Below are 14145 nucleotides of genomic sequence, written 5' to 3'. Positions count from 1 at the left end.
ATAAATTTTATGACTTATTTTGGAGAAATGTAATTCATGTATATTATAAGAGTTACCTCCCGCTAAATGTTTAAAGTACAATTATAGTAAGATATTAATGTAAAAATATTATCTTGATGGAAATACATATATACATGTATTGTACTAATGTTATACTTTGATATAAATTATATTATTGTTTTATGATATTTCAGGGCTTATATACATTACAGAATTAAAAGTCACTGTGTCTATTTCTCCGTGTTTCGATTCTTATCTGAACAGGATATTCTGAACGCATTAACAACACGAACAAGCTAGGCTAGCTCATATGGAAGTCTTCTCCCTATTCATTTGATTTTATAATGGTATTGGGGACTTGCTTAAAACATATCGCTCCTCTTGACATTCATTAATATCTTTTCTTACATTATATTTATGTACTATAGAGACACATGCGACATTCTTCAATCAAAGAAAAATTTTCTTGATCGATTATATTTCTTCTTTACTTGCATTTAAACCTGTTAATGGCAAAAAAAATTAGGGTGGATTACCATGCTATTTTTAGAGTTAGAATATTTTGAAGTTTTCTTAGAGCACCTGACTAGAGAAAATTCAGGGGGCCCGGGTTTGAATTAGTGATGAATTCGGCGACCTGTTTCGCCGCACCCCTATGGACCACAGCTGATCATCCCGACAGCGCCTGCAACCCAGAGTCATAACAAAACAGGAGACGCATGTATTACAACAACAACGTCCCCATCACCAAGAACATAATCTTCTGTCTGATAATGGTGATCATTCTGATGTGGATGGGGTCCGTTGGCTGTAGGGTGGCCGACGCATTGGAAAGATCATGGATCAGAAAACAAGCGGCAATCAAGAAATCAGGAGACCTAGCTGGAACAAGCGAGGACCAGATGGAGGCCCAGGTCTCAGAACAGGGCGGGGAAGATGGTGGGGGCGGTTAAGACGGTCAGTCCCCTGGCTGATTTAACTGTTTAGTTTATATTTGTTGTGTCCCCATAATGCGCATTTAGATCGTATCGCGCGGCTTGTACCTGCATGTCTACCACACGTGTGGCATGAAGCGGACTCAGTCTTCGAGGATTTCCTCTTTAATCTTTAAAACATGTACATTTATCTTAATTTGTAAGCTCCATGTACCTGTATGCAAATATTGAGCCTTTTTGAGACGCTAATTGTGTAATGCGTAATAAAAAAAACTTTCAGAGAAGATATTATAATTGTCACTCATTGACAATTATACATACTTTGAAAGAATTGCATAAAGATATACGTTGTGCATGGGAAACAAATATAGAATGAACATTTATGATTGAATTAATTGATATGTATTTTATTGCCGTTAAGAAATATGACACACAAACCTTATATATAAAACAAAAATGTGCATCAAATAACCTGCGTCAATGAAAGAGTTATCTATCTTGTTTCAGGCAAATGTACCAGATAGAAGACGCATACAAGTAGTGATATTTTTATACACGCGTTTACTAAGCATCTGTGGTGAGTGAAGAACCATATCATGGGACCATGCGCAGATCTAGAAGGGAGGGGCTCAAAAGCCGACCCCCTTCGAAAAATGGAAACTAAATTCACATAGTTAAGTAAAGTTAGATGTACCTTAAACTTTTGGGCAAAAAAGCCTTTAACAGTGTAATGTATCCCTTGGTCCCTTGGAACCACCACATTGGGAAAAAAATGTGAATCCGTACGTGGAGACAGTATAGTACGCTGTGGCGTCGGAAGCAAATTGAAAGTGGGGGGGGGGGGGCTAGACTAATCCTCAAAAATCATGACAAAGCCTAATTCCCAAAATCATGAAAATCCTAATCCGTGGAAGGGGGGGGGTGTACACCATAGTTCCCAAAAATATTCTTACCTACCAAATTTTTTCCCCCAAATCATGAAAATCTTAATCCGGGGGGGGGGGGGGGGGGGCTAATATACCTATAGCTCCATCTTCTCAATATTTCAATCTTTTCATACCTATAGTATACCTTTAACTCCAACTTCTCAATATTTCAATCTTTTCAAGCTAAATTTCAGATCAATTATGTTTGCTGCGAGAAAAAGTGGCGGGGCTGAATCCTCCATTATGCTATGTACCTAATGGTAAGGTGTGACTTTGCAACAAAAAAAATGGGTGGGGGACTAAACTCCCCCTCCCCCCGGTTCCGACGCCTATGGTACGGAAGAACCCTGCAACATGGCTGATAACGTTGGTAATCTTAACCAGGAACTTATCATCCAATTTGAGAAGGTCCGTTATTTCGCAAATCGTAATAATAAATTCATTATGGGTTAGAATGGGATGGGTATTTATCAATAAAATATGAGCATCATATCCTAAAAAAAATGACTAATTTTTTTATGATGAATTTGTCATAAAGTTTTTATTACTCTCTTAGAAAAGGGGATGTCAGTTCCAAAATTTATTTTTATATTAATGTATTTAAAATGTGTGCCGCGGTATTGTCGAGAAAAAACCCCAATACAGTAAAACATGGTTATAGCGAACGCATTTATAATAAATTGACACTTACAGCAAAGTTATTTTCATTCCCTGTAACTATATTACATTTTGCAAACTTGACGGATAAAACCAGTTACGCTTATGATGAAGTCAATTCGCCCATCCCTGGCACTTCGTTATAAGCATGTTGTACTGTAGTTTTTTAAAAACATTTTTGTCTATATGTTGATATTTTTCAATTACTTTACAAATTCATGGCACATGCTGTACAGTTTTTTGGCGGAGTAAATTCTCTCAGTTTTACATAGTTATCTGAATAAACTACTTTGGCGTCACTAAGTGTAAGAATGCCAGGAATTATTTTCATAATTCAACATAAATCAACCTGACGTTTGAAAGACAATATCTTGAACTACAGGGATAGACATTAAAATTTCAATTAATTCACATGCCTGAATTTCTGACTTGCCTGAATGCAAGAATTGGTAGCCCGAAAATTACAATATGGAAAGAAGACAAGACCACATTTGTTAATTTCTTTTTTTGAGTAACTCACAAATAATAATGGTTTATATTAATAATAATAGTTTTATTTCCAATTTTGGGCCCAGAGAGAAATGTCTAAAAGAGAGATTCTACATACAAAATAGTCCAAATATGACGACCAAATACCGTTAATTCTATTCGGTAAGCTTATCCTCAGTTGCTGGATAAAACATCAATGGATCAGAATTTTCAGCACATTAAACCTCATTAATTTTTAATAACAGATCCTGTTAATTTTCGATGGATGCTTCTCTCCCAACAAATTATGAATGGAAAAGACTGCACACAACGACATTAGAACTGCAGTCATTGCTATAATACAGACATACATTAATTTATGTTTCATGGTCAAGATATGTCGTACAACAAATATATTTGCTTTTAATAATAAATTCTGTGCATAAGCAATAATGATGAAACTACATCAAGCTAAACAGTTTTTTCAAAAGAATGTATAAACATAGTTATGGGATGAAGTTATAACTGGAAAATTGTCTTCACAAATTTTTTTGTATACTGGACACATATATTGTTAATGAGATGCCATTAGATCTCAGTCAGACTTGTCACCTGCTCAATTTACCGGTAGCAGTGACTTTTAAAATGGGAAAACTATGCTGTGCTACGAAGAAGTAAAAACCTTGACAATGCAGAACTCCTGAAGATTCTGCCCATAATGATTAATGAGGGCAAGCAAACACACTTATACATATATACAGATATGCCACAGTATCATGGAAATGGTCCTTAGTAAAAAACAATTATGGTTTAGAGGAAGAGTGAAGATTTCCTTGGCTTGGACACTGAAACTGCTTGGTAAACAGTTCATAGCTTGGAGAAAAAGCGAAGAATTCCTGGGCTTAGACATAGAAACAGCCTGCATGATCTTCTCAGATGACAGTCTCAATATTGAATCGGAGATGGACGTTTTCATGACGGCAGGAAACAGCTTGTCTGATGACAGTCTAAATATTGAATCGGAAATGGACGTTTTCATGACGGCAGGAAACAGCTTGTCTGATGACAGTCTGAATGTTGATTCTGAGATGGACGTTTTCATGACGGCAGTTGATCTCATTAGCCATCTTTTAGCAGATGAGAAGGAAAAATCCATTGAGAAGATAATAGGATGTGTCCGCTTTCCACAACTAACTGGAGAAGTACATAAAGAAGATAATGGGATGTGTCTGCTTTCCACTGGTAACTTGAGAAGTACATTGAGAAGATAATGGGATGTGTCTGCTTTCCACTGCTAACTGGAGAAGTACATTGAGAAGATAATGGGATGTGTCGGCTTTCCACTGGTAACTTGAGAACAGCTCTTCTCCTGACTGTAGAACTGACCACTGACCAACACCCATAATCAAACGAGGGAATGTGTTTTCCTGTAAGTCTTAAAAAAAATCTGTGATGTATCATGGAGGGAAGGTGAAACTTTCCTGGAATTGCAAATTGAAATCCAGATGTTGTCCGACATGAATAGAATAGATGAGAAGACTATGGAACTTGTCGATCCTCTTCAAGGACGGCAGAGAAGAACATGTATAAGGTTTGGCATTTGGTCCTAATTACTTTGCTGGTCCAGCTGCAGATTCCCTGTACAATCATGACCTGCTGAAATATAAATTGACATTGGAGAGTATCAGTTATATTCAGTCTGAAAAGACTAAACAATTTCAATGGCAATGCAAAAAAATAATAAAACAAACAAACAAATATACAACCTTTATTTGAATATAATCATGAAAAAGGCTAATAAAAGTATTCATCTTTACTTGAATTTACCAATTACATACAAGTAAAAACAAAAAATCAGGGGGTCTTTATTTATTGTGGAAAGAGTACCAATAATTTTACCATAAAACTCTTTGTTATATTCAGTAGTATATTCTCACTATATAACTCTATATAGACGAATAGTCAATAATTGTAATATTAGCTCTTCCGAAAAATATTGACCGGTCAATATTTTGTTGATATTGACCGGCTAGGATTAATATCTCGAGAACATTCCCTCTATTTCAAATAATCGCCTCTGATTTGTTGAAGTTATTGTAAATCTGCTAAAATGAAATCCTCTCAAAATCTTGCAAAGGCTAAGCTAAAGAACAGCTGAAGAATAAGGACATTTCTTCAGATACAGGAAACAGTTGTAAATTGCACTCATTTGGATGAATGCTCACATTTGTTTTATTCACTATAGCCTTAATTACGGTAATTTCCTGAAACGTACACGTAGCATCACTTTTTTTTAAAAAGGGGGGTGGGTGGATGGCAGCCTCATCCAAAAAATCTTTGCGAGCAAAACGAAAAAAAATCATGAAAATTCTAACCCTTCACCTCTTTAGCAGTTTAGCATTTCAATGGTTTCTTTATTTTCACTTCAATTTATTACATGCGAGAGGAGGGGGGGGGGGGGGGGGTGCACCATGTTCTTTCAATATGATAAGCAAATATTTGTAAGCGTAAATTAAAAAAAAAAAACATTAATTTTTTTGTTAAAAAGTGGAGGGGGCAAATCCATGATAAGTCGCTTTTCTATGTGTAAATTGAAAAAAAAAATGAATTATTATTTTTTTAACATGGGGGGGGGGGGGCTATGGAGTCAAGTTTTATATGAACGTTTAAGAAAAAATGTCTTCTGCAAAAAAAGGGGGAATAACTGACGTTACAATCACTTTAAAAGAGGAGATACAGTGCAATGAATATTTGTATATCAAAATCTTTATCATTCAACAACATTGTATATGAGATTAAACTACTGTTCTACTTATAAATAAATGAATTATAACAAATCTTATAAACTATGAATAATGAAAATTTACTGGAAAATAGGACTTACGTTTTATTTTCATTTAAATTTTACCTTGTTAATTTTATTTTTATCGATTTATTATAATTCATTCTTTGATCACATGCTGTGCTCGCCCCAACGGTCGCACCGTAAAACATATTATATAAAGTTATTTACAACTTAGCGCGATGTGCAGTAATGAATTTCTACAGTACATGTACAAAAAAATTGAACCTCACCGAAAGGGGTTTGTGTAAAAAATAATCATTAACAAGTGGGCTAAAAACATCGTTAATTAATAAAGGTGGCTTTTATTTTTCGTCCGACGTACCCATTTTTTAACGATGCTTTTTTTTCTAACGTTATGTAACGTTATACAAGCCCCTAACGTTTTGCCATTCCCTATAATTTCATTATTTATTTGAAAAAACTGATACTTTTATTTCAAAACGATACTGTTTACATACCTGAATTCAACCAAATTGAATGTTCTATAGAGAACTTTTCTTTGATATTCCGCTTTTTTTAACAAACGACATCTCAAGGACATGACAAGCTATAATCGATAATCTGGTTCCCGTCTCCTCCTCTGCATTGCACTTCAAAACCTCTAAAGGTTTAAAGTGAAACACAGTGTTGGGGGCGAGAACCAGACTATTCTAAGCTTTCTAGCGCGCACGCGCATCTTTTGTGTTATAAATAAGTTTCTGCGCGGGCAGATATCAAACTTCCTTAGTTACTGTGGAAGCTAGCTGCATATTTGCAACGCCGGTATTCTCACAATCTGCAATCAGTGTGTAGTAGCCTTTTGTCATCGTATAGAGGATCTTGTGTACTCAGCATTTATTGTTTCATCAGTTTGGGAATTCTTATCAAGCATCGAACTAGATTTTTCAATTTGAAGAGAATTCGAGAATTATGGAAAGTGCAGCCTTGAGTGGGCTGCATTTGCAGACTCCGTATGTTTATTCCTGGATTAATACGTTACCATCACGTAACAGCTCTCCACCAATGGGTAAGTATCTTTTGTTAAATTACATGTAATAACGAGATACCATAAAAAACTACAAAATGTATTCTCAGATGTGATGAATATTATTGTGATAGTTCCTGCTTGCTGCATCCCTCTATGGTTTTTATTTCATTGTGTTTTGTTTTGATACCAATATTTTGTATGTATGTTACTGGTCAGGTATTTAAAATATAAATTCACAAATCTCTCTGAATGAACAATACTTGTGTAAACCAAAACTTTGACAGCAACAATATAATAGTCATGGGCTAATTATGACTAAAAGTAGAAGCTTTCTTAGTTTGAATGTATCCACATTACATCTTGATGGTAGAGCCTCTCAAACAAGAAATACATAGGTCATATGGGGAGGGTAAATACCACAAGCATGTTCACTTGTTCAGCAGAGCGGCAGCCGGCTGATCATGAGGTTAATCACAATTCTGATAGTTTTGTATACATGTATACAAGTATTATATCTTTAACTACATTAACTGCTGTTCTGTTGTTTAAAAAAAAGATGATAATTCTTTATATAAGCATTGAAAATCTCCTTTGAAGTCCCATGTACCACAGGCACATAGCATCGGGGGGGGGGGGGGGGGGGGGGGGGGGATAAACAGTGAAATTAGTATACTACTCCCCCCCCCCCCCCCCCCTACTCCCAAACGGATTAGGATTTCAGGATTTTGGAAAGTAACTTCAAAACGATGCTACGTGCTGTACCAATCTCCTTTAAATTTCCATGAGTTGATTCTTTGGTTTCACTTGGCTTACCCTTGTCTAATTACAGAGAATAGAAACAGCAACAATTCTCCAACCTCACCGAGTGACACCACTTACAGTGGGCATAGTTCTCATGCGTCTTTAATTGAGGAGGCCAGTGCTCCCAGTAGGGCCTCTTCCTTGGAGGGCTCCCTAGCCCATGAAGTCTCTAGCCAGGGACCACGATCCACCATAGAATCTGGGGGTAGAAGCAGTGGGATGACTGGAACCATCTCCCATTATGAGGGAGTTGGTTCTTACCTACATGATATTTACAAGCAGAAGAAGATATGTGATGTCTCCTTTCAAGTGGAGGAGCTCCTCATTCCACTTCACAAAGTTGTACTGGCATCACAGAGTACACTTTTTAAGGAAATTTTTGAAGCGAAGGAATTTTCCTCTGATCCTCTCACCCCAAAGATAATCAGGGTGAAGAATGTTGAACCTGCTGCCTTGGAAATCTTCATTAACTTCTTATATACAGGTCACATTGAGGTTAAAAATTCGAAATTTATACCTGACATCCTGAAGTTGTCGGAGATATTTGAAGTTGAAACACTTTCAAGGCGTTGCATTGACGGATTGAAAAATATTAGCAATGCAGATCTTCTTAATTTACTACCAGTAATGAGGAGAAACAAGAACATCCCAATGTGCAGAACTATCATGCAACTGCTGTGCAAAAACTTCATGACCTGGAGAAAAACCAAAGACTTCCTATGCTTGGATGTAGAGACTGTCTGCCTAATTCTCTCAGACGACAGTCTGAACGTGGAATCAGAAATGGAGGTTTTCTTGACAGCCGTGGATCTCCTTAAGCATATTGGAGCAGACTGTATCGAAAAGATAATGGGATGTGTCAGATTCCCATTGCTTACTGGAGAGCAGCTTTTCTCCTGTTTCAAAATCTGTCCTATGCTGAGAGACTACCAACAGGTGATAATGGACATCACCTTGGCAAATTGGTAAGGCCAAAATGAAATTATTGTTTGTTTGAAATTGCCTCCCAACTCATTGAAATACCCCCTGCTATAAAATTTTATTAGCAAACAATGAATACTTTTTTTTATATTGAGATTTTTTTTGTTTTTTACCAATTTTTAATTACCAGTATTTAAACTTCAAGTTTGAAAAATAAAAAATAAATGTCCTTCCTCCTTCCTGGGTCAAGAGACATCAAAGCAATGTTACCAATGTCATTTTATTTCAGTCTGTAGGTGGGGGGGGGGGGGGGGGGGTAGTGTATCCTCTGTATATTTCAGAGCTATTAAGATTATTAAGTGAATTAGACTATACAATCCTACAACATAACAAGCTTGAAAACTCCTGGATTTCTTTAGGGATAACTGTTAATTAATTTGACTCCTGAACTTAATTAAATTAATATGTACAGGTATGTACCTATCATTAGATCATGCACATCTATTTTTGTGAGCTTGCAAAGACCATCTGCGTTTTTATGAAATAGTTGCTGTCTTCATATTAATTATGTGTTAATTGTTTTGCATGTTTTGAATTCTGTCATTATATATATGTTTACAGGATTCAGACTTCCTTGTCTCTGGGTGGAGAAGACCCCCTGGATCTCCAAATTCCTACCCCTCGCAGCCACACCAACAGTGCTACTAGTGTAGCCAGCTATATCAGTGTGAGTTATACTATAGTTGGATGTTAACAACTAAATTATCCCCCCCCCCCCTGCAAACAAAGTTTGGGGGTGGGGGGAGGGTATCTAGTCTGTCTGTGCAAAATTCATGCCTGGTCCATATAATTTTTTATGGAGAAGTGTTGGAAGTTCTTACCTCACTAAAACATTGCTTATAACCCAAAGGGTGTGTCATGACCTTGACCCAAGGTCATTTGAGAAAAGTCAAGGTCACTGGCAGGAAAAGTGCAAAATTTGTGATTAGACACTAAAATTTGTCACAAAGATTGCTTGTTACCTGTATATGTCCTGACTTGAGCTTTGGTCATTTGTGCTAGTTCAATGTCAGTAGTAAGAAAAAAGAAGCATCCCTTATTTTTTTAATAGAGAAATACTTTGATAATTTCTTAGCAGGAGGTATCATAATTTGTGAGTTTCCTCATAGTACCTCAAGGTTGTGTTGTAGTTGAGATTCAATTAACTTGAACTAATGAATTTGTTATTTTAAACTGTTTCTTTTAGTGTTAATTAGCAATGGTTTTTTTTTCTGAAGACAAGTTCATACTGTATTTGTATTAGGCATGTATTCATCCACACAGGTATGTACCTCACTTCTTTATAAAACATTTGCATGCTTTACTAAAATTTATTTTTGTTACTAAATTCTACTCTAATCTACACTCTTTTTTTAGCTAATTACTTCTAACTGTTCTATTTCTTCTCATCTTTATCTTTTCCTTCCTTCCCCTTCCTGCTTTTACAGACTCATTCTAGCACTGAGCAGGTTGATGAACAGGAGGACCCTGATGTTGAGGTTGAAATATGTTGCATGTCAGAGGACATGGCCCGAGATTTCAACACGCACGCCTACTTGCACAGCGCAAGCTCCTCAACCATTTCCAAATTTCCCCTCATTGAACAATACAGCAATTCCAAATGTAACCAATATTGCAGATCTGTATTTCTAATTTTTGAGCAATTATACACATTATATATGTGGTCCTTAATTCGGTCCAATAATGTTTTCCGGAATCGAAGATTATGCTTTCTTTGTTTCATAAGTTACATAAGAATTATGTTGTAATTATTACTAGATACTAAGTCCATTAGCCCATATTAAAAGACTTTATCTATCAATGTATACTGTAAACGTATTACATTTGGCTGTGTATTCTATTTGGCGCTTTTGGCAGAATGCGGCTTCCTCTAAATCAACTACATCGCTAAATGTCATTCATATATGTATAAGGATTGGAACATTCAGGAATGCGCTAATTCAAATTCACTCCAACTTGTTCAAAAACTAATTTCCGCCAAATATCGTACACGCCAAATATAATACGTTTACAGTACATAATCATATGTTACAGTGGTTGCAATTAGATTTTAATCCTGAATATTTCTTTTTTTATAAAGTGGCCAGAGATTGCAGCATGTTGGGTGATCCTGGAGAGCATCAGAGAATCCAAAAGGAAATGCTTGCTAGAGAGAAGCAAAACATTTCTCCAGATCATCATGATAAGGAGGTGCAGAGCAAACAAGGGCAAGACAGGCGGATTCTCCATAGCTTGGATATAGGAATGGGAGAGAGATTTGGCCGAATCCACAAAGATAGGAAGAGGGACCCAAGCAAGTCTACCCGTAAGAAAAAGAAAAGGAAGGTGGAAAAGAGAGATTGGGAGCAGACCAATCAGGAGGGAAAACTCTCGGATGAGAGTGACCAGCTCCGGAAAAAGGCCATGGTGTGGGGAGGCTCCCAGTGGTTCTTGATTGGTAAGTGTTTACAGAGAGGGAAATATAAAGTCACTAAAATCCTTACTTTTTATTTCAATTTTAGATGTGTGCTTTATTGAATTTCATTTTGACTCTTTATTAGTCCCCTACCGGTTTTCACCAGAGGGGACTATAGCTTTCTTCTGCGTCCGTCAGTTCGTCTGTCTGTCGGTCCGTCTGTCTGTCTGTCCGTCCGTCTGTCTGTCCCACTTCAGTTTTCCACTGTTTTTTTCTTTATGCGTTTGACGAATGATATGAAACTTGCTGAGCAGCTTCAAAATATCAAACTACAGATCAAGTTTACACTTTTGTAGCGTCTGGTTGACATATTTTTGAGAAAAATAATTTTTTATATTCCAATTTTTTAATGTTCGGGCTCGTTATCGGGCTCGGTGTGTATCAAATAAACGAGGAAAGTATGTTGTCAGTAATAATATCGTGCATTACTTGGACCATTCCTTTTATTGTTTATAACAAACAAATAAGTTCTGTAAAATAGTGTCTAGCATTGTGTTGTAAATTTAATCGGCAGGTTTTTTTTGTTTTTTGTATTATTACAATCGGGATCGTTATCGAGTTGGTCTGTTGAGACAGTCAGAAATGATAGTATGCAGAATAGTGCATTGTTTTCACAAATTTCTACAAACCGGTAGGGGACGTGTATTGCTTGTGCAATACTCTCAGAATGCTTGTTATGATGATTATAGTGAAGTATATCAATGTAACTGACCAGTCTGATCAATTGTTAATCTGTTTTAATCCAATGTTATCTTTTTATCAAAATACAATATATATCTGATTATCATCAATCCTGATTCCAAAATGTCAACAATCATTGTCAAATCTGCCACATTTTTCATTTACCTGTAAAGGTGGACCTGGGCATGATGGAAGCCCCTCCAAGAAAGTCAAGGCATACAGCTATGAAACCAAGCAATGGACCTCCCTCGCTCCTATGAATGTTGCTCGTATGGACCACACACTATGCCTCCTGGATGGAATGATATATGCTATTGGAGGCATCGGTAAAAGGGGCCGGTAAGTGCAGATGGCATATTGTTTTTGTCTGTACATTGATGTAGTTAAACAGTTTTGTTGAACAAAACATGAATGCATGTAAATGCAATATTTATGTGTACGTTCTGTATGTTATACTGAAGTTTAATTTTCCAGGGTTCTAACCAGGGTTGAATGTTACAACCCCAAAACCAACTGCTGGTTCTATGTGAAGTCCTTGCCAGAGCCAAGGACTGGAGCCTCAGCCACTACAGAGAATGGCCGCATTCTCTTGTCTGGGGGGTACGGAGCTCTCAATGATGGCCAAGTATCAGACTTCATGGATACCATGGAAATCTACAATGTGGATGCCAACAAGTAATGCTTACAAATGTTTTTGCAGTCATGTTAGATTCTAATACAATTATCTGTAAATTAATCCAAAAACTTCTTTTATTAATTAATGGTCATTGTTATATTCCGAAGTATATTCTCACTATATAACTCTATATAGACGAATAGTCAACAATTGTTATATATAAGCTCGTCCAAAAAATTTTGACCGGCTAGGAATGTCTAGAGAATATTCCCTCTATTTCAATTAATTCCCTTCTGATTTGTTGATTCGTAAATGGTGACATGAATAGGTCTTTGTGACTCCAAAACAAGGTGACATCATAATAGACAATCGATATCAGTCAAGGCAAGTAAACAACGGACGCGCAATGCGATGGTTTGCTATCATAACGGATATAAGGATTTGCGAATTACAGTGAAGTAAAATCAGGTAGAGCATCTGCAACTTAATTCCTATGGGCGACCGAGTTTTTGGGCAACATTGATTATATTAGCCCCCTTGGGATGAATATACATGTATTGCCTTTCTCTTTGCGTCGGGCAATATTTCGTCTTTATGGGGCTAATATTATCAATGTTGCCTCCAACTCCAGTATAATGTCTATGTTTGAATATTTTGAGTCAAATTATTATCGTAACTTGTTCCTTTTTTTTCTTTGCAGATGGACCACTGGATTCTAAAGAATGGGCCATGAATTTATTGAACTGAAGTTTTATGTAAAGTTTTGTGAAAAGTTTAAAGTTTTGTGCTTTTTATTGTGTATAAAAATGTTGTGTTTAAATGGATAACTTGCAAGCACTGCAATTAAGGCTTATTTGTAATGAATTTTTTGTAATAAATTTTATGCATCTCATATTGTTTTAAGCTTGCTTGTTAGTACATGTACCAGGTAATCAGAAGATGTATATTTGTATAGTTAACCACTTTCCCAATACATGTGCTAGCTAGTAGTATTACCGGTTATTTTGCATGTATTTGAGGGAAAAAATGTTTTTAAAATAGATATACCTGGTGCAATTCGAATAATTACATGTAAGTACACAAGTACTTTTAAATGTACATGTATCAATATATTACATGTAGTATGTGTAAATTAAACAGAGGCTATAGTGCACTTGAAAAATGAAAATTATTTTTCTGGTTTCAACAGCTGTTTAAGTAGTTTGAATAATCAAATTGTGAGACACATGGCTCAGTAGTCATGGTGTTTAGTTAGACAGAAGTAACCCAAAAGTAACTGTTCAAGCCTCGCTGTGGTCACTAGTCACTAGATGTTGTATGTTGTGCCTTAAGACATGGTACAGTATCTACATAGTCTTAGTCCACCCAGCTGAATATTGGTACCAATGTATGCTGGGAGTTAATCTGCAATGGACTGGTGTTCCAACCTAGGGGATTAAATCACTTTATTCACTTAGCACCACCAACACCAGGATAAGCACCCGCACTGTAGATCTATGCTCTTTTAAGTTTAAGGCTTTGAGAAGGATTTAATGTAATATTTAGGACCCCATGCTGCGGGCACCGTATAGTAAACAGTCTGTCTGTCAGACCGAGATCGCTTGTCTGGAGTATACATACATCTGTTGATTCCGTTTTATTTCAACTTAACTGTTAATGCATGCAGATCGACATCAATGTATCCTTATGATAACAAAGTCATGACTGAAATTAAATGATAATCCACATTAAAATCTTCTGACTTTTACGTGAACAACCCTTATGCACGACATTTTCCTAGAAAGAAATTTCACTGCGTTTTGTCGTGTAAATG

General features: G+C 36.4%; 1 protein-coding gene and 2 long non-coding RNA genes across 4 annotated transcripts in view; 2 read left to right on the top strand and 1 right to left on the bottom strand.

Moving 5' to 3' along the window:
* Nucleotides 1-551: 551 nt before the first annotated feature.
* Nucleotides 552-1688, top strand: LOC136273836 (uncharacterized). Its single transcript, XR_010712092.1, has 2 exons — nt 552-957; nt 1443-1688. It is a non-coding gene; the product is annotated as an uncharacterized lncRNA (long non-coding RNA).
* Nucleotides 1689-2905: 1217 nt separating this feature from the next.
* Nucleotides 2906-6454, bottom strand: LOC117688185 (uncharacterized). Its single transcript, XR_004600916.2, has 2 exons — nt 6290-6454; nt 2906-4642 (listed from the first exon to the last, which is right to left on the bottom strand). It is a non-coding gene; the product is annotated as an uncharacterized lncRNA (long non-coding RNA).
* Nucleotides 6455-6539: 85 nt separating this feature from the next.
* LOC117688180 (actin-binding protein IPP) overlaps nt 6540-14145 on the top strand; it is a 37478-nt gene continuing 29872 nt past the window's right edge. The window contains exons 1-8 of one of the 2 annotated variants that reach the window (XM_066068363.1): nt 6542-6837; nt 7628-8564; nt 9142-9247; nt 10008-10182; nt 10661-11017; nt 11890-12055; nt 12191-12391; nt 13033-13224. In XM_066068363.1, coding sequence (XP_065924435.1) covers nt 6741-6837; nt 7628-8564; nt 9142-9247; nt 10008-10182; nt 10661-11017; nt 11890-12055; nt 12191-12391; nt 13033-13051 — 2058 coding nt within the window. In that variant the 5' untranslated portion in view covers nt 6542-6740 and the 3' untranslated portion in view covers nt 13052-13224. Of the gene's footprint in view, nt 6838-7627; nt 8565-9141; nt 9248-10007; nt 10183-10660; nt 11018-11889; nt 12056-12190; nt 12392-13032; nt 13225-14145 lie in introns of those variants that run through there. The other variant, XM_066068371.1, reaches the window with a different exon arrangement.

Source organism: Magallana gigas, chromosome 1, assembly GCF_963853765.1.
Source record: "Magallana gigas chromosome 1, xbMagGiga1.1, whole genome shotgun sequence".
NCBI lineage: Eukaryota > Metazoa > Mollusca > Bivalvia > Ostreida > Ostreidae > Magallana > Magallana gigas.
This window is presented reverse-complemented; position numbering and strand designations above follow the sequence as displayed.